The sequence below is a fragment of the Elephas maximus genome, chromosome 11 (genome assembly GCF_024166365.1).
Source record: "Elephas maximus indicus isolate mEleMax1 chromosome 11, mEleMax1 primary haplotype, whole genome shotgun sequence".
NCBI lineage: Eukaryota > Metazoa > Chordata > Mammalia > Proboscidea > Elephantidae > Elephas > Elephas maximus.
Window position 1 is genome coordinate 43,858,138 of NC_064829.1, and position 24,676 is coordinate 43,882,813.

General features: G+C 44.2%; 2 protein-coding genes across 3 annotated transcripts in view; both read left to right on the forward strand.

The window, feature by feature from the left end:
* Positions 1–2,429, forward strand: part of ELP2 (elongator acetyltransferase complex subunit 2) — a 56,394-nt gene extending 53,965 nt beyond the window's left edge. The window contains exon 23 of one of the 2 annotated variants that reach the window (XR_007519378.1): positions 2,352–2,429. The gene's annotated coding sequence lies outside the window, so the exon portion shown is untranslated. The remainder of the gene's footprint in view (positions 1–2,351) is intronic. The other variant, XM_049901913.1, reaches the window with a different exon arrangement.
* Positions 1–24,676, forward strand: part of MOCOS (molybdenum cofactor sulfurase) — a 53,810-nt gene that overhangs the window by 5,814 nt on the left and 23,320 nt on the right. Inside the window, exons 2-9 of the mRNA XM_049901910.1 lie at positions 2,352–2,441; positions 3,200–3,266; positions 4,633–5,274; positions 8,534–8,610; positions 10,563–10,762; positions 14,040–14,156; positions 16,150–16,608; positions 20,103–20,265. Coding sequence (XP_049757867.1) covers positions 2,352–2,441; positions 3,200–3,266; positions 4,633–5,274; positions 8,534–8,610; positions 10,563–10,762; positions 14,040–14,156; positions 16,150–16,608; positions 20,103–20,265 — 1,815 coding nt within the window. The remainder of the gene's footprint in view (positions 1–2,351; positions 2,442–3,199; positions 3,267–4,632; positions 5,275–8,533; positions 8,611–10,562; positions 10,763–14,039; positions 14,157–16,149; positions 16,609–20,102; positions 20,266–24,676) is intronic.

A 24,676-nucleotide genomic window follows, 5' to 3' on the forward strand; every position in this document is an offset into this window, starting at 1 on the left:
CAAAAAGAAAGACAATAACAAGTGTTGGCACGAATGTAGAGAAATTGGAACCCTCATGCACTGCTGGTGGGATTGTAAAATGGTACAGCCACTATGGAAAATAGCTTGGCAGTTTCTCAGAATACTTACCATAGAGTTACTATGTGACCTACCGATTCTACTCCTAGATATATAGCTAAGAGATTTGAAAACGTGTATGTCCACATAAAAACTTGGACAGTGCATAGCAGCATTATTCATAATAGAAAAACGTGGAGGAAACAACTCAAATGTCCATCAGCTGATAAACGGATAAACATATGTGCTATATCCATGCAATGGAATACTATTTACCCTGCTAAGCTAGACACATATTGTATGATTCTACTTATATAAAATATTATGAATAAGTATATCTATAGAGATGGAGGAAACCCTGGTGGCGTAGTAGTTAAGTGCTACAGCTGCTAACCAAAAGGTCCGCAGTTCAAATCCACCAGGCGCTCCTTTGAAACTCTATGGGGCACTTCTACTCTGACCTATAGGGTTGCTATGAGTCGGAATTGACTCGACGACAACGGATTTGGCTTTGGTTTTGGATAGAGACAGAAAATAGGTTAGTGGTTGCCAGGGGCTAGGGGGGAGGGGAGACTAGCAAGTGACTGCTATGGGTTTCTTTTTGGGCTGATGAAAGTGTTCTAAAATTAGATAGTAGTGATGGTTGCACAACTCTGTGAATATACTAAAATCCACTGAATTGTACACTATTTAAATGGGTGAATTTTATAACATGTGAATACATCTCAATAAAGCTGAGTGAAAAAACACCCATCCTGCAGAAACAAAAAATATTTGTTGAGTGAATGAAAGAATGAATGCATCAATTCACATTGTATTTACTTAAAGTTATGTCTCAGGGTTTTTTCCATGTGAGTACTTACAAAGTGCTAGAGCAGCCTAGTACAATGATTCCTTAGTTTAAATCCATGCTGATGAACATTTAGATAGTTACCAGTCTTTTGCTATTGCAGACCGTGCTGCACTGGATATCTTCATATATAGGCCACTTCACAACAGCACAGGTATTTATAAGATATATTTCTAGAAGAGGAATTACTAGGTCAAAGGGCATCTGCGTTTTAAAGTGTGATTGGTATTGCCAAAGTTGTACCAATGTATCCTACCAGCCGTGTACAAGAGGCTTTGTAGTGGATTGAATTGTGTTCCCCAAAAATATCTGTCAACTTGCTTAGGCCATGATTCCCAGTATTGTGTGGTTGTCCTTCATTTTATGATTTTCCTATCTGTTATAAATCTTAATCTCTGCCTGTGGTTAAAGAGGATTAGGGTGGAATTGTAACACACTTACTAAGGTCACATCTCTGATCCTGTACCACCTTTTATCTTACAAGCTATAAAAGGAAAGGGAAGCAAGCAGAGACAGAGATAAAAAGCCTTCCCCTGGAGCTGGTGCCCTGAATTTGGACTTTTAGCCTACTGGACTGTGAGAGAATAAACTTCTTTGTTAAAAGCCATCCACTTGTGGTATTTCTGTTATAGCAGCACTAGATGACCAAGACAGGCTAGTTTCCCCACATCTTCATCCACACAATGAGTTATCTAACCTTTTGATCTCTGCCAGTCTGACTGGGGAACTGTGGCATCTCACTCTCATCTAAATGTGCATTTCTCAATGTATGAGAATGGCTGGAAAGATCATTTACATTCCTAGTATTCTCTGAAGCTCTCAAAGTTGACCGAGGGTTGAGCACTGTAGGGCAGAATCAGGACTTGCCTGCCAGGGAAGCTGCTCGGAGAAATCTCCTGAGCAGGGGGGTGAGTCATAATGGGAAGTATCTCCACCATCACACATGTCTGTGGGCTCCTCCTATGTGTGGGATGCTTTTCCAGGTTCACAGGAGAGCTGGTTAATCAGGAAGTCTCTCCAAGAGCTTTAAATATTAAAGTGCAGTTCCCCATATTGCTCATGCCCACACTTAGATCAAGTGGCATAGACAGTTAAGAAATCGATTACTTACTGAAAGGTGGTAGTTCAAACCCACCCAGACATACCTTGGAAGAAAGGTCTGGTAATCTGCTTTTGAAAGGTTACAGCCATGAAAACCTTAAAGAGCAGTTCTACTCTGTACACATGGGGCGACCATGAGTCAGAATTGCCTCGATGGCAATTGTTTTCAGGTTTTGTTTTGTTTTTTTAAACCAAGAGACTCAGAGGAATTGGTGGCCTGGTGCATTATCTCTAAATGTATCAAATGGGGATGGGTCAGGTTCATGGAAAACAGACTGAGGTCAAACAGCTGGGATATCTGTGAAAAATAATGCACAGCTTTGTCTTGTTTGTCTTGTTTCAGGAACAGTTTACCTTGACCATGCAGGAACCACGCTGTTCCCGCAGAGCCAGCTCACAAGCTTCACAAATGATCTCCTGAAAAATGTGTATGGTATGGAAAAATCCACCAGAACTAAATTTTGCAGTGAACATTAGCTAACTACATTCACCTAATACTTTGGTGCTTCATAAATGCTGGGTTAATAGCCTGGGACTGTGCTGAACACACAAAGCTGTACAAGTCCCATGTCGGAGGGGGACAGACAAGCCCCTGAGGGTCACTCAGTATTACACAAGCTGCTGGGACAGGAAGAACTGTCTCAGGGACCCACAGGTTACCGCCAGAAGAGGGTCACAGTGAGGAGGGGCACAGAGGTGCAAAGGTGCTGTGTTTGGTGGTGGTGATGTGGTGGTGATACAGGGGGGAGGGCTGGAAGAGCATTCATTCATTCATTCCTACATGTTTATTGAGCCACTACAGTATGTGGGTGAAGTCCCTGAGTGGCACAAATAGCTGAGTGCTCAACTATTAGCTATAAAGGTTGGCAGTTCAAACTTACCCAGAGGCTCCTTGGAAGACAGGCCTGGTGATCTGCTTCCAAAAGGCCACCATCCTGAAAACCTGTGGAGCAGTTCAACTCTGCACACATGGGGTCGCCATGAGTTGGAAACGACTCAACGGCAACTAACGGCAACAGCAGTGGTGTGTGGGGCATGGTGTTAGGTGTGGAGCTGTATTAGGAAGAAAATAAACATACACCCTGAAATTGTGATTAACTTTTTAAGAAACTAAGGGAGAAGGTCTTGAAGAAACACAAAAGGACAGATCGTAAGTAGTGACTGGACAGCTTTGTCTTTATAATCTCCCAGGTAATCCTCACAGCCAGAACATCAACAGCAGGCTCACCCATGACACCGTGGAACAGGTGCGCTACAGGTAAGCAACAGGGATGCCAGCTGGAGCAGGCACTCCTGTGTGGGTGGACTTCCTTACCCTCACCTGCATGCATTCCACAAAGGTTCTCAATCAGCTTCAGGAAAATCCTGTTCAGTGACATGGCAGCACATGCATAGCAATAAACATCAGGGTCAGAGGCCAGGAAGGTGAGGGTGAGCAGGTGCAGAGCAGGGCAGACAGAAGCACAGGTGGGCAGCTCTGAGGTATGCAGAGCTCTTCTGGTGACTCTGGGCTGATGCCAGAGTTCCTGAGGGCCAAGGTGACAAAGAATGACCCAGGTTCCTAAATCTCATTTTCAGAAAGAAGAAAAACACTGTTTCTTCCTTTTTTTTTTTTTTTATAAGATGTTTCTTTAGCCATGCTGTCTTATGTCATCATGTCTTTTTTTCCCTCCTATTAGTATTTGGGTATTACACAGCTCTTTATAATTTTCTGGAGCCCTGGTGGCACAGTGGTTAAGAACTTGGCTGCTAACCAGAAGGTTGGTAGTTCAGATCCACCAGGCACTTCTTAGAAACCCTATGGGGCAATTCTACTCCATCCTGTAGGGTCACTGTGACTCGGAATTGACTCCACGGCAGCAGGTTTGGTTTGGTTTTGAGTTATATTTTTCCACATGCTATAATTTTTTTTTTTTATAATTACTTTTAGCAAATAATTTCCAGACGGTAACCAAAGTTTCTTGAGTCAATACAATTGCGAACTATTTCCAGTTTGCAAGTGACACTGTTCTGCTACAAAGTTACCTGTATTAAGAACAATGTGAAACAGGTTAAGGACTTAATACTTGTTATGGGTGGTAGATCAAGAAAGAGGTATTTTCAACTAAGATTAAGGTAGTTGTGGATTTTTATCATTTTTAAATGAAGGTGGGGATTTGACTGGCAAGGAAATTTTACCAATTTGTTCTCATTTGTCATCCTTCCTGCCTATCACTTCTTCCCTAGCCATAACTTCACAGTTGTGGCAGAGCCTATCAGATTTTTTTCTAGCTACTGAGGTAGAGAAGGGTCCCTGGGTGGTGTAAACAGTTGGTGGTTCAAACTCACCCAGCTATGCTGTGGAAGAAAGGCCTGGCAATCTGCTTCCATAAAGATTACAGCCTGGAGTAACACCTGGAGTCACCATGAGTCAGAGTTACCTTGATGGCAATGAGTTTGGTTTCAATTAAGGTAGTAATGTCATATTTAGTAGCTCTAATGCTCGTTCCAAACATGAACCACAAGAGCTGAGACCCAGCGCTGCCCATGACGCTATGCTTCTCCTATGATGCTCTGCTTCTCCCAGTGCTGCCCATGATGCTCTGCTTCTGCCAGCGCTGCCCGTGATGCTCTGCTTCTCCCAGGGTCCTGGCGCACTTCCATACCTCCCCAGATGACTACTGTGTGATTTTCACGTCCGGGTGCACAGCTGCTCTGAAGCTGGTGGCAGAGGCCTTCCCATGGGTGCCCTGGGGTCCCAAGAGCAGCGGAAGTTGGTTCTGCTACCTCACCGACAGCCACACCTCCGTAGTGGGCATGAGGGAGGTCACCAAGGCCATGAACATCACTTCCATTCCGGTCAGGCCAGAGGACATGCAGTCAGCGGAGACCCGGGGTGCTGCCTCCTGTGACCCTGACAGTCAGCCTCTGCATCTCTTCTGTTACCCAGCTCAGAGTAACTTTTCTGGAACCAGATACCCGCTTAGCTGGATAGAAGGGATCAAGTCCGGGCGGATGTGCCCAGTGAACGCGCCTGGGAAGTGGTTTGTGCTACTTGACGCGGCCTCCTACGTTAGCACCTCACCTTTGGACCTGTCGGTGTACCAGGCCGACTTCGTGCCCGTCTCCTTTTATAAGATCTTTGGATTCCCCACCGGCTTAGGTGCTTTGCTGGTGAATAATCGCATGGCTCCTTTGCTGAGGAAAACCTACTTTGGAGGAGGCACGGCTGCTGCGTACCTTGCAGGAGAAGACTTCTATGTCCCGAGACAGTCGGTGTCTGAGAGGTAACCGTGCACTGGGGAGTTGGGGCTGGAGTTGAGCAAGACCGGGACTGGCAGGTGCCACCTGTAGGATTGCACAAGGGATGGGCCACGGGAATCAGCAGATCAGGGAGTTGGGCATTGCTGGCAAGGACAGAGACTGACCATGGGCTCAGATCTGAGAGGTCAAGGATGGCTGGAGCATGCTGAAAACAGCTGGGTGAACTTTGCCCTGTTGGTGGGTGTCTCCATAGTTGTAAAGAACCAGGGTCTGCAGATAAGGGCTGTCAGCAGAAGAGGTGAAAGGCCTTCAGAGGAGTGAGGAGGGTGGGCCACCAGGCCTTTGTCCCACAGCAGTGCAAGAAGTGGCAACAAGTAAAGCAGTGACTTTAAAAGACGGCATTATTTGGAGCAAGTGTACATTCATGCTGACAGGACAGCCTGTTTGTCAGCAGCTGGAATCAGCACAGCTGGGCAGCTGGTTAGAAAGAGGAGTCAATTAAAGCAGAGGCTACTGGACTTATGGGATGCTATTTACAGCAGGCTGGGTGAGCCCCACTGTGAGTTACTAAGGAAGTATGCATTACTGAGGAACCCACCACAGGCCCTCACATGGCAGAGGCCTCTGCTGGTATTGTTGGCATATGTGCCTTCCAGAGGCTGCAGGGCAGATGACGTGGGCCTTGCCCAGGGATCTCCCAGATAGTGGTGGCTGGGACCCCTGAGGTTGAATGTGTGAGAGGGAACAGCAGGGGACACTGTGTTCCAGTGCCCCTCAGAGGTTGGTACCAGGAGCTAATCTCCCTGCCGGTGCCTGAGAATGCCCTGGAGCCTAATGGGACATGGGTCAGATCCCCCATGGACCCCAACTCAGACTTAAGGGTCCTGCAGATGGGGTGTGGCCTTGGCAGAAGAGTGTGGCGTTAAGAGTGCAGGCCCAGAGCAGACTGCTGGGGTGAACCCTGGCCCCAACACAAACCAGCTGTGGGAACGGGGACATGTGATTTGATCTCTCTGCACCTTATTTTTTTCTTCTATAAAATGGGGATGATGATACCATCCTTTTAGAGCTAACATGGGTGAAATGCCAGGACAGAGTAGCTTTCAGTACATGTTGTGAGGCTGTTTGATGTCTCTTTTATTTGGGACTTCTCTATAGTCGGAGGTATTCTAAAATAGGAATGCTGATGTCAACTCTTTTGGACCCAAGTGTGATGATTTAGCGTGTAATACAACCAAATGAGAAAAAGGTGACAGGTACAATATAACATAAAGGAAAAGCAGGATAAAATATCGCCCCAAACTTTATTTGGCCAGCAGGGGCACCTGAAGTTGAGATTATTAGCAGCTCACTAGTGGGCAGGCATGGGGGGAGGGGGCTGGGTTGGGCCAGACCTCCTTCCTTTGATTCAGGGTCAGTTGCCTTGCAGCAGGCACCATACCACAATCCCCACAAAGTGGCATAATTTCTTTACCATTATGAGCCTAGCTTTTGTCTTATGAACTTAGAACCAGACCTCAAGAGATTTATTATCCAACCCAAAAGTTTATTGAACCCATAGCTGGACCATGTTCTTAACCTTTTGTATTTTATAACTCAGTGAGATACAATCCTTGATAGAAACAAAAAAAGGCCCACCCTTCTTATTCTAAGAGTCTATCAATTTATTATTGATGGATAAATGATTATTATTGATCATTAATAAGTCATAATCAAAGTTTTACCTAGTAATTATTAATTCGTTGGTGACTATTCAGTTTGTAACTAGTTATTGATTCTATATGTCTGTTAATTAACATCAGTTTTATAACATTTGCGGTTACAATGTTTTGAGTTAATTTTATTCTTAGAGTATCAACGCACAAAATGCCATGCTTCCATTGGAAGCTGCAACTTGCATAAGGCCACTGTTGTTACTGCACCTCCCTCACCTGCATGCTTGCTGCCGCCTCTGCCTCTCCTGGCTTCCTCTGTCGCCCCTGCAGTGTTCTTTCCCCAGCAGCCAGAAGGGTCTTGTGAAAATATAGGACCCATCTCGTCACCCCTCTGCTCAGAGCCCTCCAGCCACTTCTCATTTAATTCAGGGCAGAAGCCAAAGTTCCTGCCATGGCAGCAAGGCCCTTTTTGCTGGGATTGGGCAGCCCTCTACATCTCAGACCCCGTCTCCTACCACCCTCCCACTTGTCACTCTGTCCCAGCCACAGTAGGCTCCTAGCTGCTCTGCAGTGTGCCAGGCAAGCGCCCACTGCTCAGGTCCCATTCTGCCTTCTCTCTGGATGCGGTTTCTCTCACATCCACCCACTGTCTCCCTTACTTCCACTGGGTCCCTGCTCACATGATCTTCCTCAGCACACACTCACCTGAGCATCTTGTCTAAAGTAACCACCACCCTTTCCTGCTATTCATCTCCATCGCACTACCACCACCTGGCATGTTACTTATGTGGCTTTTGCACACGTGCTTGTTTTTTGGTCTTGTTCCTGTGCCCCCACGAGAATGTAAGCACTGTGAGGGCCGTGTTTTTGGCCTGTCTTGTTTATTGATATATGCTTTGCACCTTGAGTAGTGCCTGGCACAGAGCATGTGGTCAGTAAAGACTTGATGAGTATTTTGACTAAGTGTATAATTATAAAATGCATAATGAACACCTTGATAATCAGGAAGGTGTGTGCCTGCAGTATTACTGAGCGACGTGTAATTTTTACCAAAGCCTGTGGTTCCATAGACTTGAGCACTCTCTATGAATCTCAGGCCTGCATGGTTTGGTTCATCACTAAATTGATGCCCTGTCAGTGGTGCCCTCTTGTGGTCAAAGGGCAGCGTTTCCAGAGCCCAAGACATCTGAGATTTTGTCAAGTCCAAAGTCTTCCTGGAGCAGCAAAGAATCTCTTGGCTCTCGTTAGCATTTCAAGTGACCATTTTTCCCAAAGGTCACAGCCTTGAAAACCTTATGGAACAGCTCTACTCTGCAAACATGGGGTTGACGTGAGTCAGAATTGACTCGACAGCAACAATAACATTGCCACTTGCGGCCTATCCCAGGACATATGAACAGCCTCAGAAAGCTGCAGAGCGGGCTAGGGCGAGAGGCAGCCAGATGGACGGGTCTTGGTGTGTGAAGCCCTCTCTCCTGAGGGGGAGAGCAGGGTTTCATAAGGGCCACAGAAGGAAGGTACTGATAGATTATGGCTTAGCTGAAAATCGAAATCCTGTTACATACCACAGAATGCTCATGCGGATGTTGGCCACAGCTTGACGTGCGTTCCCCTTACCGCGTTATAGGTTTGAAGACGGCACCATCTCGTTCCTTGATGTGATAGCACTGAAACATGGATTTGACACCCTTGAGCGCCTCACAGGTCAGTGGACACTTGTATCTGCATGGAATTTGTTCCTGCTGACGGAATTCTTGAGGGAGTCCTGGCGTGGGGTGATTCAGATGAGGTGGATGGATCTGGGGAGGTGACTGGTACGGATAGCTGGACATTAAATGTAGTTGAATCTGAACCTGAGTAATTTCAAAATGACTTCTGAGAGCGAGGGACTGAGGTGGTTTTTTAAATTTTATTAATTTGTGGTCAGTTAAAAGAACATTTTGACAGGTAAGAGACATTCCAAATCAGAAGATTTAACAGCTTGGCAGAAACAGAGGCCGTCCTTGGCCCCCGGGAATGGTTACAGGTCCAGAGACATTCTTCACCAGTTCCCCTGCTGAATCCCCCCCACAGGGGAGCTGTATGAGGCCACTTTGCCTACATAGGAGCTGATGCTCAGAGAGGTCAAGTGCCTTCCCTAGGGCCAGGGAGCTGGTAGCCAGAAGGCTAGGATTTAAGCCCAGCTCACTTGGTTCCTAATCCTGAGTGCTCCACTGCTGTCTCTGCTGATGACCTTTGTATGATGCATGTCCTCTTTACTGACAAGTACTTGGGGCAGGGACAGGTGGGCCACACTCATCAGAGACTGACACGTGGTCAGATGCCACTCTTACCTTACGGGGCTTAACACAAAGGTACACATGGGAAGAGCCTCTGTCTGGTGAGCCAGGCTTTCCTTGTCAATGCTGAGCTCCTGGGCACTCCTTCCAAAGGTGGAACTTCTACAACTGGGTGGCACCGCATGTACCATCCATACAGAGATGGGGTAGGGACAAGCCATAGATGCGTCTTAGAGGTTAGGCAGTGCTTCCTCTCTCCCACTTTTGTCATAGTAACAGGGCCCTTTAAGTCCTCAGTTTTATCCCAACACAGGAGACAGACAGGATTCATTGGAAGGGAGGGCTGTCCTGGGTACCACACAGGACAAAGGTAGGAGATAATAGACAGGCATTCAGAAAAGAGCACTTTTCCAAAGAAAGATATTAGCAAGACGCCCAAACCATAGGTGACAAGGTCTGACAGGGCCAGGGGCACCTTTGAAAGCAAACATTGAAAATACCAGTTCTGAAATAAGGCAAGCCCTGCTTTTTCCTACTTAATTGCTTTTTTAAAAAAATTTTTTCTATTGTGCTTTTAGTGAAAGTTTACAAATCAGGTCAGTCTCTCATACAAAAATTTACATACATCTTGCTATACACTCCTAAGTGCTCTCCCTCTAATGAGATAGCGTGGTTCTCCCCTCCACTCTCTTTTCTCGTGTTCATTCAGGTAGCTTCTGGCCCCCTCTGCCAGCTCATCTCCCCTCCAGACAGGAGATGCCAACATAGCCTCATTTGTCTACTTGATCCAAGAAGCTCGTTCTTCACCAGTATCATTTTCCATCCCATACTTAATTGCTTTTTATTAAGATTATTTAAACATTAAGAAAAAAAAAGATATTTTTAAAGAAAACATTACACCTTTTATTCCATCTGTTATAAGGTCCCTGAGTGGCATAAATGGTTTCCACTCAACTACTAACCTAAAGGTTGGCAACTTGACCCACCCAGCAGCACCACGGAAGAAAGGCCTGGCGATCTGCTTCCATAAAGATTACAGCCAAGAAAGCCCTATCTCCAGCTCAGTTCTACTCTGTAACACATGAGTTACTGTGAGGCAGAATACACTTGACATCAGTGGGTTTTTTGGTTGTACCAAAGGGTCTGTATAGTATCTGAATGTTTAGGAAACATAAAAAAAGAAGGTAGCAAAAATTTATAAGGAAAAATTCCACAGAAATAGAAATGGTAACCTGTTCTTCGGTACCAAAGACCTAGACATTTATTATATGGGCACTGCTTTTAATATGAGGACTCGGTTTGCCTCTTATAATGATCTCATTCTTTTTATATGTAAAGTTCATGATTTTGTTGTAACATTTCATAATTGTTCCTGAGGTGGGATGGAGAATATAAAGCAGCACACCTTCACCTTGGCGCAGTACACCTACTCTGCCCTGTCCTCCCTCCGGTACCCCAACGGAGCCCCCGTGGTGCGGATTTACAGCGATTCTGAGTTCAGCAGCCCTGAGGTTCAAGGTCCAATCATCAATTTCAACGTGCTGGATGACCGGGGGAATGTCATTGGTTACTCCCAGGTGGGTTTCTTTTCATCTTGCTGACCTGGCCACAACAGAATTGTTCTCACCTGGACCCCCAAAGCCTTACCCAGCCCTGAAATTTACAGTAAGGTCCCTGGGCCCTTGGCATAGTGGTGAGGAAGCCCTCACGCACAGCCTCTTTATTCTTATTTACACAGAGTTCTAGCGAGTGTGGCTATTTAGTTTATCAGCCTTCTTTACCTAGCCACCAGTTGCTACTCAGTTGATTCTGACTCATGGAGCCCCCATGTGTGTCAGAGTAGAACTGTGCTCCATAGGGTTCCCAGTGACTGATTATTTGGAAGTAGATCATCAGGCCTTTCTTCCAAGGTGCCTCTGGGTGGACTCAAACCTGCAACCTTTTGGTTAGCAGCCGAGCGTATTAACGGTTTGTACCACCCAAGGGACTCCCTTTACTCAGCCAGTAGTGGTAAATTTCAAGTGAGAAGAGAGAGGCTGGTTCTCTGGTAGCAGTGGAAGGTGACAGCTGACAACTTGCCAGCAGGGAAATCACATGAAAGTAGCATAGACAGAAAGTTGTGTAGACAGAACACCATGTCTGAGGTCATTTCACGTAGCCCCAAGATAGCTTGGTAGCCCCAGATGTATATCACACCATATCATCGCACAAAGTCATGGTCTTGCTACCACCGTTTCTTTGCATGTTGTTTAGAACTCAAAACCCTTTTTTTTTTCATGAGAAACAGAAATGATGCCCTTAGTATCACAAAAACTCTTATTTCTGCCATAGTTTATATGCATATCATGTGTTCAAAGGATTTGGTGGGTTGGTTATAAAATATTTTGGGCCAAGGGTGAGAGGAGATTAACTCATAAACAGAAATTAGGGTAAAGGGTGAGTGTGGCTTCAACAATGTCCTCCTGCCCACATCTTCTTCTACAACGTGCCCTTGATACCCCTCCTGTTGAGAGGTGGCATTGATGGTGCTTCCCCTTAAATCTACATTGGTTGTGGCTCACTTATAACCAATAGGATGCCATGGGATGTGACCTGTGTGGCTTCTAGGCTGGGTGAGAAAAGGCGATGCAGCATCTGCACTGTTCTTGGGACACTCACTTTTGGAGTTACCATGTCAGGAACTGAAGCTGCCATGCTCTGGGGAAGGCCACCTACACGAGAGGCCAAGGGCAGGCACTATGGCTGGCAGTCCTAATTTTTGAGTCCTTCCATCTTATAGGGCCAGACACATACACAAGTAAATGAAACTTCAATGATTCCAGCTCTGAGCCTCTAAGTCACTCCCAGCCATCCAGTCTTCCCAGTTAAGACTCAAGACATCATGGAATGGAGACAACCCTCCCCTCTGTGCCCTTTCTTATTCCTGACCCATGTAGCCATGAGCATAATAAAATGGTTATTGGGGTGTTTTTTTAAGTTGTACTTTAAATGAACAAACTAGATTCTCATTAAGCTGTACACATATTTGTTTTGTGACATTGGTTACCAACCTCATGACATGTCAACACTCTCCCCTTCTCAACCTTGGGTTCTGTATTACCAGCTTCCTGTCCCCTCCTGCCTTCTAGTCCTTGCCCCTGGGCTGGTGTGCCCGTTTAGTCTCATTTTGTTTTATGGGCCTGTCTAATCTTTGGCTGAAGGATGAACCTCATGAGTGATTTCATTACTGAGCTAAAAGGATATCTAGGGGCCATACTCTCGGGCTTTCTCCAGTCTGTCAGACCAGGAAGTCTGGTCTTTTTTTGTGGGTTCGAATTTTGTTCTATGTTTTTCTCCAGCTCTCTCCAGGAGCCTCTATTGTGATCCCTGTCAGAGAAGTCAGTGGTGGTAGCTGGGCGCCAACTAGTTGTGCTGGACTCAGTCTGGTGGAGGTCATGATAATTGTGGTCCATTAGTCCTTTGGTTTAATCTTTCCCATGTGTCTTCAGTTTTCTTCATTCTCCTCTTTTTTCCAAAATGGTTATTGTTTTGTTCTACCAAGTTTAGGGTGGCTTGTTTCGTAGTGAAAGTAACTGGAACAGTGAATTCTGGGGGTAAGATGGCATGGAGTCTTCTAATTCGGCCCGGTAGGGGGTGGAGTGGGGCATTATGGTGGCTTCCCTAGAAGCTGCCCTTTCAATGGAGACCTGAGTCTGGAGATGGAGTTGATTGTTCTTGTGGGGCTGCCAAGTATCACCTGAGAGTCAAGGAACTCCTGAAATTCCTTAGCAGGTCTCTGTGTCACCAAGCTATTAGCCAAGGGAGAAGGAACAGGGTTGTTTTCTTGAGGTCCCTCAATTCAACCCAGAGAATGGCTTTTTTTTCTCTCTGATAGACCAGGGGAGATGGTCAAAATCAAGATAGTCATGGTCTTGATAGGGGTGTATGGGAGTTCCCATTGCTCAGTTGGGCACCCAGGCTGACCACGCAGTATCTGGTGGCCTGAGAGAGATGCCATACTCCTCATGGCTGCTTCAGGCCACCCACAGGTGACTTCCCAGAGAGAGAAGATTTGAAGCTTTATGCATCCAGGCAAAGTGTGTTTCTTTCCCTGAATGCAGTTAGGTGACTCCTCTCCCTGAGTTCACCCTGAGCCACCAGTCTGAGGACCTGCCCTGGGCCCCCAGCCCCTTGGGGAAATGGAATCCTTGACCCACAGCCAGAGGACCTGGGACAAGTATCCCCTGGTGGCAGCCCTGCCTTTGAGCTTTGAGTGAGTGCAGATCACCTCCCACAGCCTCCAGAGGGCAGGAATGAGCCTAGGAACTCCTGAATTGAACTACGATTCTCAATTCAACCCCACGTTAGGTAATTTTTGAACAGCAAAGGTACAACACACGGTGTCATCACCGACGATGCTTCATATCCAGGCTGTAAGCCAAGGCTGATGATGCTCTGAGCAGCATGTTGCGGGGCAGGGGCTGCTCTGCTGATAAAGCCCTGTGACAGCAGGTGCCACAAAACTACCCCAGGTCTCCAGCTCACTAAAATTCATTCTTGCAACGTGTGTGCCCTTAACTTGGAATTCGGCCTGAAGCTGCGTTTGATATTTTCACTTTTCTCAAGCATATATCTGTAATCCAACTGGATAAAAATTATATATATACACACATATATATATTTCTCAGTAACATTTTATAAAATATATTTAATAAACCCCTGATAGATCATGTCATTTTACAGCAAAATTCCAGGCCACAGCTTCATTTTATTTTTAGGAAATAGAGGTCCAAATGCTGATCTAAAACTATTCCAGGCACTCAGAGTAAAACTGGGCATTTCTAACGTGGATTCTATGTCATATTCAATTCTCAGGTGGATAAAATGGCCAGTCTTTACAACATCCAAGTGCGGACTGGCTGCTTCTGTAACACTGGGGCCTGCCAGAGGCACCTGGGGATAAGCAACGAGAGGGTCAAGAAGCATCTTCAGGTTGGTTCTGCACCCGTGGCCAAAATGCTGGCTCAGTGGACGCTGTCTCCAACCACACTTGAGTCTGGTTGCATGCCTGGGGTTCTGTGGGCTCATTTCTCTTAGCCTTGTGTATATGTGCAAAGGAAAAGGGGTGTCTTAGTTTCCGAGGGCTGCCATAACAAAGTACCACTAACTAGGTGGCTTACAACAACAGAAGTTCATTCTCTCAGTTCTGGAGGCCAGAAGTCCAAAATCAAGGTGTCAGCAGGGCTGTGCTCACTTTAAAGGCTCTAGGGGAGAATCCCTCCTTGCCTCTTCTGGCTTCTGGTGGCTCCTTGCTTTGTGGCTGCATAACTCCTGTCTCTGTGTCTGTCTTCACGTGGCCTTCTCTTTACTGGATCTGAGGGTCTTCGGTCTCTTGTAAGAACACTTGTTTAATTTAGGACCCACCGGGTTAATCCAGGATGATCTCATCTCAAGATCCTTGACTTAATTACATCTGCAAAAAAATCCCTTTTCCAAGTAAGTTATGTTCACAAGTTCCGGGGACTAGGACCTGGGCATATCTTTTGAGGGGCCACCATTCAGCTCACTACAAGGGAGTCAGCAAAAATAGAAAATGCTTCAAAATATGATCTGTATGGTAGGATTTTCTGATTATTTTTTTCTTTGGGAGCAAAGATTTAAACGCAGAGAGGGGTGTTGTGAAGGGGCACATGAGGATGTGCTAGTCTGTGCAGAGGGCACCTGACTAGTTCAGCCCTACTGGAGCAGAATCTCCAAGCTGGGGCTAGTGTATGCAGGGTTGGTGTGGTGTGGAGCTGTTCCAGAGGGCACCTGCATGTCTCAGATTCCCTTCCTTCCCCGCCTCTGTCCTGGGCTGAGGCTTTTCACTCCAGGGTACAGCCGTCTTTGAACTCTTCTATAAGAATGGCTTGGGTAGTAAAAAACCTCATTTATTTCTAAGTAGTTTTTAACTTGAGTTTCTTTTAGTTGCCACTAAATATTATATATGCTGGATTCCAACTAAATCAAAAACTGGGTTTTATTTAAAAAATAAAAACAAAAAATTGAGAGCATCAGAGCACAAATAAGTGAGCTCCTAGATACAACGTTTGACCCTGTGGAATGTCATGGCCCGTCTTTTTGGGTGACCGGCCTGGACTCAGCGCTGAGGGAGGTGTCCAGGCCACCTCATGCACTGCACTGACCAGTGATGGACCCCAGGCAGCTGAGCCTGGAGACCGACACCCTCCTGCTCCTCTCTCCCCGTCCCAGCACGGGCACTCATGCTGCCTTTGGCCCTTCATAGTGGCGTAGGGCCAGTCACTCATAGGGTCAGTATCTCTGCCTTGCCCTTTTGTCAAGGGGCAGCTTTCAGAGGATGTGGGCCTCCCTTCTTCCATTCTGAGGGAGGCTAAAGGGAATGGCCAGGAGTTGTTTCTCCCAGTCTAGGTCTGGGTAGTTAGTTTCTTAGTGCTGCTATAACAGAAACACCACAAGTAAGTGATTTTAAAGAACAGAAATTAATTTTCTTATGGTTCAGGAGGCTAGAAGTCCAAATTCAGGGCATTGGCTCTCTGGGAAGGCTTTCTTTCTCAGTCTGCTCTGGGGGAAAATCCTTGTCTCAGCTTCCCTAGCCCTGCTGGCCTTCAGTTCCTTGGAGGTCTCCACGTGGCATCTATCTTTCCCCAATTTGTACTTGCTTCTCTCTGTGTCTAATCTGCCCTTTTTATGTCTTAAAAGTCATCAGGTTTAGAACACACCCTACAATGGTATGGCCTCATTAACATAGCAAAGAAAACCCTATTCCCAAATGGGATTATATCTATAGATATAGGGGTTAGGATTCTAACACATATTTTCAGGGGGCACAATTCAATCCATAACAGCGCTTCTGAAACTTTGGTCGTTCTTTTGGTCCCTCTGTGGACTTCGTGCCTGTCTCCCATATTAATGCCCAAACAGCAGGACTACCCACTCCAGCTGATTTATTTCCCTTTTATCCTAGGCTGGTCATGTCTGTGGAGACAACATTGACCTCATAGATGGGCAGCCAACAGGGTCTGTGAGGATTTCATTTGGATACATGTCTACACTTGAGGATGCCCAGACGTTCCTCAGGTTCATCATAGCAACCCGATTGCACTGGCCAGATGGCCAGCTCCTCCCTCAGACCCTCGCTGGGGAGGCCCCAGCCCCATTAGCAGAGTGCAAGTCTCTGAGCACACTTGCTGTCGTGGACGGACACAGTCTCTCACCTCAGGAAGACACTCTTGCAGACTCCGGAGTTTGGGACAACTTGTCCACTACCATGAATGCTGTGGGTCTGTGTCCACCTGTGTGTGAGGTCAACAGAAGCCAGCAGACCCCTTCAGAGAAAGCTGAGGGAGTCCTGAATGGGGACCGTGGGCCACACATTGTCACCAACCTCTGCCTTTACCCGGTCAAATCCTGTGCTGCGTTTGAGGTAAGTGTCTCACTGCAGTGCAGAAGTTGGTTCTCTTTGGTTTACACTAGAACTTTTCTCTGATAAAGTGAAGAAAAACATGCACATAGTGAAGAAAAGCATGCAAGAAATTAAAACCACACGCCAGAGTACAGCGATATAAGAAGAGTCATTCTCATTCTCACTTTCTTGGCATGGGCTGACTTTGAACATGACTGCCTATGGTGACTGCTGAGAGGACCCTGTTTCTGAGTGGTGAACCCCTAGGTACTGTTGAATAATTACAGATGACACTTTCATTGAGTGTGTGTGCTGGCACCATGCTGAAGCATTTTACATGCTTCATTTCGTTTGATGCTTGAAACAATTATAGGAGGTAGATAGTAAAATTATCCCCACATTAGACATAAGGAGTCTTAGGTTATGGATGTTAAACATTTTGCCCATCACATGCTGATAAATGATAGAGCAAGGATCTGAACCCAGGTCTGCTGATTCCTTGGGTTCATGTTCTTATGTGACTTATTCAGCTCAACTCTCTCTGCAGAACTTAACTGTGTTATGTCTGAGAGAGGGCTGGGCAGTATGATCCCTCTAAAATAAAGTCAGATCAAGCAGTTCCCTTGCTAAAAACTCTTCAATAGCTTCCTATTCCACTTTGGATAAAATCACTATGAGACCACATGTGATCTAACCCCTGCCTATCACATCTCACACCACCCAGCCTCCCCTCCGTTCCACCCTCCTGCCACACCACTTCCCACCCGTCGGCCACGTGGGCTTTCCTTCAGTTCCTCCAGTGGACTGGGCTCTTTGTCACCTCACACTAATAAATTATAGAGCGTTCTGTATTTCCACTGCTTCAGTCCTGGAGTTGACCATTTCACCAAGGAACCTCACTTCTTTCATTAGGGAATGATATTCTGATCATTGTTTCTGGGTCGTCATTGCTTTTGTGTCCTCTCCATGGACACGGTGAACGTATTTGGGGATCTCTGCATGATTCTGCCTACCACATACTGTATACTAAGACTTTTGGAACACCCCCTCCCCCAAAACACACACACACACAACTTTATCCACCCAACCATCCCTCTATATGTTCCTCCCTCCCCATGATTTCACACTAATACCTCCAATCCCTATCCAATACGCAGGGTTTATTCTAGTTATCCCCCTTTCTATATTTGTAACTCCTGTGAGAAGCCTGGCTCCCATTATCCTCAATGAATACTTACATATTTAATTCCCTTTTTGTAACCAGAATCCCAGCTGCATCAGCTCAAATGTTGGCTCCACACATGCCAATTTCCCCTTCTACCCAACACACACATACCTTCTAAAAGTTTAACCCAATGAGGAAGAAAGGAGGAAGCCAGTAAATTAAATTATTAGGTAACAAATGAAAGGATAGGAAATTATAAGTATTTTCAACAAATAGGTATCAAGATTTGTGAAGGGTCTGAGATTTTACTCTACTTGCAAGCTAACAAGCTAGCCTGTCGCAGTTTCGTGGAGGCTGGCAAAAGACATGAGACTCCAGGGTCAGAGACAGAGGACTATTATTCATGGCACAGCCAGCAGTATAAGCTTCATGTATGTGTTGATTCTTCTTTTTCCCCCAAGTCCCAGGGGGGTGATGCAGAGGGGCCCAGGTGAATGCTGTATGTCATAGCTGAGGAACCCCTAGCTTAGGAACTTGACTCTTTTATAATGGGATGTGAGCAAATCTGCCTGGCCTTTGCTCAGGACATAGACATTATCTTTAGTAATATAGACAGTAAGGAAACCTGCTCTGTATTACAGAGGATTGCTTATCTACTCACCATATAGATATTCTTGAAAAGATAGTCTGGAACAAAAAGGCAGTCAGTGCTTCTGCTCTTAAGACATACAGAAATATGAGAGCTCTGCGGGCAATTGTCTCCCAATAATAGACTGTGGTATAAAAAGTTATTTGGAATTCAAAACATGGTTTCCTATAGAAATAATGTTTTAATAGTGGTTTCTGGGCTCAACTATAAAGACCCGTTATAGGTTTTTGGGCTCACCCACTATAGGCCGTAATATTGCTCAATTTGAGTGCTGCAGTAACAGAAGTAGCCATATTCCAGGTGGGGAGTTTGTTTGATACACAAGAGGAAAAAAGGGAGGAGATGAAGGGATTAACATTTGTCTCAGTTACCCAGTGCTGCAGTAACACAAATACCACAAGTGGGAGGCTTTGAAGAACAGAAGTTTATTTTTCACAGTTCTGGATATTGAAAGTCCAAATCGGGGTCTTGATTGTCCTGATTCCTTCCTTGTTGGTATCCCTGGGCGTTCCTTGGTTCCTTGGCTTGTAGACGAGGCTCACATGGCGTCTGTATTCCCCTCATGTGTGCATGTGTCCCTGTGTCTAATCTGCTCTTTTTATAACTCCGAAGCGATTGGGTTTAGAACACACCCTACACGTGCATGGCCTCATTAACATAACGGAGAAAACCCTATTTCCAAACAGGATTAAATCCACAAGTATAGGGGTTAGGATGCCAGCACATACTTTGTGGACACAGTTCAGACCATAGTAACATCTTTGGACCATCCGATAATTTGTATTTTACTTTTGTAGAAATGTGAAGAATTCAGGAAAAATTTGACATTTAAAATGGATCAACTCAGTGACCCTTCTGGTATAGCTATTGTCTTAGTTATCTAGTGCTGCTATAACAGAAATACCACAAGTAGGTGGCTTTAACAAACAGAAATTAATTTTCTCACAGTTTAGGAGTCCAAATTCAGGGCGCCGGCTTTAGGGGAAGGCTTTCTCTCTCTTCCAGCCCTTGTCTCTTTTCAGCTTCTGTTCCTCAGTTCCTTGGTGATCTTCAGGTGATGTTGCATCTATCTTTCCCCAACTGTAGTTGCTTCTTTGTGCCTAATCTGCTCATTTTATATCTTAAAGATGATTGCCTTAAGACATACTCTACGGTGTTACCACCTCATCAATATAATAAAGAGAATCCTATCCTCAAATGGGATTATATCCACAAGTATAGGGATTAGGATTTACAACACATATTTTGGGGGGACACAACTCAATCCGTAACAGCTACCATTTGGTGAGAACTATGTCTGTGATATAAGGATGTGTCTGTACAGGTACCCATTATCATGAAGGACACACAAGAAACAGGAATGGTGGACACCTGTGGGAAGGGGAGCTGGGGAACAGGTGGCGTAGAGGCTTACTTTTCTTTGTACACTCTTGTACTCTACGAATGCTACACCATGCACATGCATTGCCTATTTAAGAGATAGCGGAAGGGTCTAAAGTGAATCTGGAGGGTGAATGGAAGACATGCAGTGCACACACCTTCTTTTCCCATTGTCCTCCGTTTTACTTCTCATTTCCTCCTCTTCTTCCTTCAAGAATATATGCTGAATTCATGAAGCCCACCTGCGCTTGTGCCATCATTGTGCAATAATGTGAACGTCATTACTGAGGAGCCCGGGCCTAAAATACACCTTTTGTTTAGGTGACCAGGTGGCCTGTAGGAAACCAAGGGCTGCTGTACGACCGGAGCTGGATGGTTGTGAATCACAATGGTATTTGCCTGAGTCAGAAGCAGGAGCCCCGGCTCTGCCTGATCCAGCCCTTCATCGACCTGCAGCAAAGGATCATGGTCCTCAAAGCCAAAGGTGTGAAAACTGGGTTCATATTCACAAAGCAGGTGTTGAGAGTGGCTGATACTTCAGTAGTGTTTTTCTAAGCAGTTACTGAACAGCTTTAATAAAAAAAAAAATTTTTTTTTTTTTTTTTTTTTAATAATGGCTTTTCCTCTACCTAGCATTAAAATAATCCTAAAGAATGAGATGGTGTCTGGGAGAGACAACAAAAAGTTTGTTCCCCTGTGTTTTGGGAAATCTTTGGGGAAGCAGTAAAGATCTCACAGTCCAGTGAAAAAGTGAAGAGATATAAATTTTGGAATTGCAGATATCCTTTTCACTTACATTCCTTTTCTTTCCCTCACTCATCATAATTTGTACTATAAGCTTTAACTCTTCCCTATTGACTTTCATTATGAATTATCTAACATATAAAAAAACATAGACGAGCTTTGTTTAATAGAACTTTCCATGATGAAGGGAATATTCTATACCTGCACCATCTAATTTGGAGCCACCAGGCACTGTGTATTTGGAATGTGGCTAGTGGGACACCTGAATGGAATTTTCAATTAATTTAAATTTCAAAATCTGCAGGTGCCTAGTAGCTACAGTGTTGAACAGCATGGGTATAGAGAATAATAAAATGAACACTCAGGTATACCATACAGCTTTAACAATTCTTTACATTTGGCCATGTTTGCTTCAGATTTTTTTTTTTAAAGAAACAAAAACATTACAGATAATGGCTGGACTCCCAGCGTACCTCTCTCCGCTCTCACTCCTCCTTCCCTGCCCCACCTACTGTGTGAATAGTCAATTCCTCCCCGATTTATAGTTGTACTTTGATGATATATCACATTTCCACATATTCATGATTGTGTGTCTTGGCTCTGGGTGTTCTGTTCAGTTCCAGTGGTTTATTTGTCTTTGAACCAATAGTTTTTGCTTCATTTAGTATTAGTATGTCTTCTTGGCATATTTACCTCATTAAGTAATGTCCTTCTTTATAACTGGCCACATTTTCTTTGTTCTGAAGTGTGAAATATGAAATTCTGTCTGATATTAATATAACTACTCCAGCTCTCTTTGGTTAGTGTTTGTATGGTATATGATTTTCTGCCTTTTTTCCCCCCAGCTTTGTTGAGATTTAGTTAACATATCATAAAATTTATCCATTTAAAGCTTACTGTTCAGTGGTTTCTAATAATATTCACAAAGTTGTATATCTATCACCACAATCAATTTTATAGGATTTTCACATCTCCCCCAAAAGAAATCCTATACCCATTAGCAGTCACTTCTCATTCCTAACCTTACCCCCAGCCCCAGATAACCACTGATCTACTTTCTGTCTCTAGGGACTTGCCTGTTCTAGGTATTTGCATATAAATGAATGTGTGACTGGCTGATTTCACCCAGTGTAAGGTTTTCAAGGTAGCCCCATGTTGTAGCATGTATAAGTACTTCATTTTGTTGTTACTGCTGAATAGTATTCCATTGAATGCATATACCATATTTTGTTTATCTATTCATCAGTTGGTGGACATTTAGGCTGTTTCCATTTTTGAATATTATGAATAATGTTGCTATGAACATTTGTCTACAAATTTTTATGTGGACGTATGTTTTCAGTTCTCTTGTGTGTATACCTAAGAGTGGAATTGCTGGGTCATACGGTAACTCTGTTTAGCATTTTGAGAACCTGTTTTCCAAAGTAGCTGTATCATTTTATATTCCCACCGGCAATGCATGATGTTCCACTTTCTCCACGTCCTCACCACCACTTGCTATTTTCAATTTTTTCCTTGTTATAGCCATCCTACCAGGTGTGTAGTGCTATTACCTATGGTTTTGACTTGCATGTATTAGCCTAATGACTGATAATGTTAGCATCTTTGGGATTATTAGCCATTTGTATATATACTTTGGAAAACTGTTCGAATACTTTGCCCATTTTTAAATAGTCTGGGTACAAGTCCCTGTCAGACAGATGATTTGCAGACGTTTCCTTCCGTTCTGTGAGCTGTCTTTTCACTTTCTTGATGACTCCGTTTTACTTGCAGAGTGTGTAATCTCCCTACATCGTTGTATTTGAGGTGAGTTTCTTGTATACAGCTGTCTTAGTCATCTAGTGCTGCTATAACAAAAATACCACAAGTGGATGACTTTAACTAAGAGAAATTTATTTCTTCACAGTAAAGTAGGCTGAAAGTCCAAACTCCGGGTGTTAGCTCCAGGGGAAGGCTTTCGGCTCTGGAGGAAGGTCCTTGTCATCCATGTTCCCCTGGATCAGGAGCTTCTCTGCACAGGAACCCCGGGCCCTAAGGGCACGCTCTGCTTCCGGCATTGCTTTCTTGGTGGTATGAGGTCCCCAACTCTCGGCTTGCTTCCTTTTTTTTTTTAAATCTCTTGTAAGATAAAAGATGGTGCAGGCCACACCCCAGGGTAACTCCCTTTACCTTGGATCAGGGGATGTGACCTGAGGAAGGGTGTTACATCCCACCCTAATCCTCTTTAACCAGAGGCAGAGATAATGATTTATAACACATAGGAAAATCACAAAATGAAAGATAATCACACAATACTGGGAATCATGGCCTAACCAAGTTGACACATATTTTTGGGGATACAATTCAATCCATGACAACATATAGTTGGCTCATGCTTTTTTATCCATTTTGATACTCTCTGTATTTCAACTGATGTGTCATGTTGGCATTTTGATTGCAAACAAGTTGTATATTAATTTCAGGAGAATTTAGGTCACATGATATTGAGTCTTTTATCTATAAATAGTAGCTCTCTCCATCAAGACTACTATAATTACTCCAAAATTTTAATACTTTCAAGTAAAATTCTGCACATTTTTGATAATTATGTAATAATTTATTTGAGTATTTTGTGTAGTATCTTTTTTTCTAGTAAATGTTTTAATTGGTTATTAATGCTGTACAGAAACACTATTGATTTTTGTATATTGATGTTTTATCCAGTAGCTTTTCTGAATTCCTATTAGTTTTATTAGTTGGTCTGAAGATTTTCATGCAAGTTCTTTGTAAATAGGTGTATTGTTTTCTAATAGGGATAGCTTTATATATGTCTTTCCAATTTTTATTTCTTCTTTTTTTCTTGTCTTGCTGCATTGGCTAGGCTTTCTTGAACAGTGTTGAATGGAAGCAGTGATGGCAGACATTCTCCTTCATTACTAATGTAATGCTTCTAGAGTTTCAACAGTGAGAATGATGTTTATTGTAGGTTTTTGATGGATTTGCTTTACCAGGCTAAAGAAGTTCTTTCCTGTTCTTATTTTGCCAAAAGTTTTATCATGACTAATACTCAGTTATTACTGAATGCTTTTTCTGTATAATTATTAATGTGGTGTATTACATTAGTAGATTGTCTGGCACTGAACTAACCTTATATTCTTGTGGAAGAAAAAATAACATTACTTAGCAATGATATTTTTAGTACATTGCTGGGTTTGTTTTGCTAATTTTTTTTTTTTTTTGGTATTTTTTTAAATCTTTTTTCATTAGTGAAACTGATACATAACTTTCTTTTTCTTGTATTCTTCTTCAACATCAGGTATCCAGGATATTAACAGGTAAAAAGAGTTGAGTGGATTACCCCAGAATGTAAGGAATGGGAGAGAGAAATAAAACAAAAGCCAAACATCCACTCCAAATTAGCAACAGTTTATGAGGTGGTGTGGTATCCCCCGCAAGTATCAGATCTTCCACTCCTGTCTAGGGTCTTCCAGCACTGTGGGTGGAGTAAGGGCATCTTTTGGCAATTCATGACAGGGCAAACATTTGGCTCCAGATAATAACAGTGATACAAGCTATTATAATGGTTTGATGTGTGAGACTTGCCCCTTCCAAAGATTTTAAGCATCCTGACTCCAGAGGTCATGTTCCTTTATTTTTCTGTATCTCTGAGCTGAGCACAGGCCCAGTACATGCTGATTGAACTCAGTCACCCAGGGATTTTGTTGGGGGCTTCTTGAGTTCTGTCCATATAGGGAACCCAGATTTTGTGTGCCTTAACAAGAAACATGTGCTAATCTTTTTAAGACAGCTGAGGGCCAAAGGCCCTAAGTGATTTATCCAGAGTCTTGGAGGATGGCTAAAAGAGGCAGATGACAGGTTTTCCCACCAGCCCCCAGGGGTGCATTTGCACCACTGGTTCTTGTTCACCGCTGTGGCTACTTCCTCATAGCCCATGTTCCAAGCTCATGTTATTGCTGTCTCCTGGGGGTACATACCTGGCATTGTATCATTCTTCCATAAACATGTTTTGACATAGCAGCATCTATAATCATTCAGCACGGGCACATTTCTTCTGCAAACTTCTGGAGCATTCTGGATAAAAAAGCTTTTCCTCTGGTCTTCCCCACACAGGGACAGGAGGGTGGGGCTGGCTGTGCATGTGTAGGATGTGG